At 36.2% G+C, this 1853-nt stretch overlaps 1 protein-coding gene across 1 annotated transcript; it reads left to right on the top strand.

The window, feature by feature from the left end:
* Nucleotides 1-244: 244 nt before the first annotated feature.
* HELRODRAFT_92083 (hypothetical protein) lies at nucleotides 245-689 on the top strand (the record flags this gene model as incomplete). The annotated part of the gene is made up of 2 exons (XM_009013868.1): nucleotides 245-351; nucleotides 542-689. Coding segments are annotated over 2 exons (255 nt in total), but the record flags the coding sequence as incomplete, so codon positions are not given.
* Nucleotides 690-1853: the final 1164 nt, after the last annotated feature.

Genomic DNA, 1853 nt, shown 5'->3' with positions numbered 1-1853 from the left:
AATTTGTTTCCCCGTTTAAATTAATTTATCACTAATGATTTGAAATAATTAGACAACAATTATTATCGCGCTAACTCCAAACAGCCAAACACACAAGTGATGATGTAAGATACTTTATGTGCAATACATACATACATACACACACATACATACATACACACACACACACACACACACACACACACACACATACATACATACATATATACAAGCAGACAAACGCACACATACATACATACAAACACAGTTCCGAGAACTGACGACCTCTCTGGAGTGTCTGTATAGTTTGATCAACGGAGACGACATCTACACCACATTAGCCACCATGAATCAGGCTCATTCCCTTTCTACGTAACTTTCTACGCAAATCTCTCATGACAAATATTAAATTACAAAATACTTCATTGATATTTCGATCATTTGATTACAATTTTCTTTAAAGTAAGTAAATCATGAATAGTAATGAGCACGAATGAATATGTATCTAGGTTGTGTTATTTAAATAAGTGAATGACATGATGAATAATAATGAGCAGGTGAGCACCGGAGTCTGGTTATTCAGCAGGTTGTACCTCTACATGTTCATCTCCCTCTTCATCTACGTCGTTCTCAGCATGTTCATCACCATCATCGCTGACACCTACGATTCAATCAAAGTATATTCTTATAGCGAATCATTTCATTTCTAATTATCATAGTGGTGGCATTCCGTTTTCATAATGTTATTCTCATTCGCAGTTCATTCGGCACTGTTTGGCGAGTTCATATTTAGATATTGCATCGGCCACATTTTTCAGTATTCGTTTTGACACCGGCGATACTTTTAATCAAACTTGAAGTCGCCGATACATTCTAGGCTGAAAAAAATCGATACTACTCAATACCGATACTCTTGAACGACAAATAAGTGGAAATTTTTTTAAACGAGTTGGCAACATTCATGTTTACCCCAAACATTTTCTGTCGTAATTTTACCTACAATGAATATATGTACGATCATTTTCTGCTGAAATAATTTCGTTTGTTGCAATGAATTTTTAAAAGACTGGACAAAAAAACTGTCCTTTTTATTTTGAACAAATCTGGACTCTGCTTTTTTTTGGACTCCAAAATCCGGTTCAGAACAGATACATTCATTCTAACTTCAAATTAAATGGTTCAGATAATTTATCGCTATGCACTCATTTCATCCTATACCTATATTAACTACCGAATTAAAATAATGATGATGAAACAACAGCTGCGTATCTCGTGGCAGCGTTTGAGAAATACAAAAGTATTGCTGTTACAATATAATAGCGCTGTCGCAATCCTGCCAGTTGAACGAATAATTTGTGCATCAGTTAAAAAGAAGCGAGTGAACGATGTGTATGACGTTCATTGACGAATGTTCCTAAATGAACTTAAGCGTTTGGTTGTTGATGCTGATGGTTATGTATTTAATTAAATGGCGATTGACAACCCGGTAGCACCCAGACAGCCACGAATATTTAAAGAGTCGACTGCAGAGGTTCGCAGACGAATGTTGCACGAGAGCGTCTCAGCTGTACAGCAGGCCAGAATTTCAACATCTGCACAGCAGAAGGAACTTCATCTTCGCCAAATTATTGAAATTGTTCGGTCATAAGCGAAGGAGCGCGAGGTAGGTTGATTATTTCTTTCTATGAACTATTTCCATGACTCCAATACAATTATTCAACTCTTTTATTTAATGAGCTTATAAGTAATAAATTAAATAAATAAAAATAATTTGAACCTTGCTGGCAGGAGCAGTCTAGTGGTAAATGAATCTCGAGATGAAGAGCAGTCCCTCCTCACCAGTTCTTGAAAGCTGACATCATCTTGTTTCTTCG

The sequence above is a fragment of the Helobdella robusta genome (genome assembly GCF_000326865.2).
Source record: "Helobdella robusta unplaced genomic scaffold HELROscaffold_122, whole genome shotgun sequence".
Taxonomy (NCBI): Eukaryota; Metazoa; Annelida; class Clitellata; order Rhynchobdellida; family Glossiphoniidae; genus Helobdella; species Helobdella robusta.
This window is presented reverse-complemented; position numbering and strand designations above follow the sequence as displayed.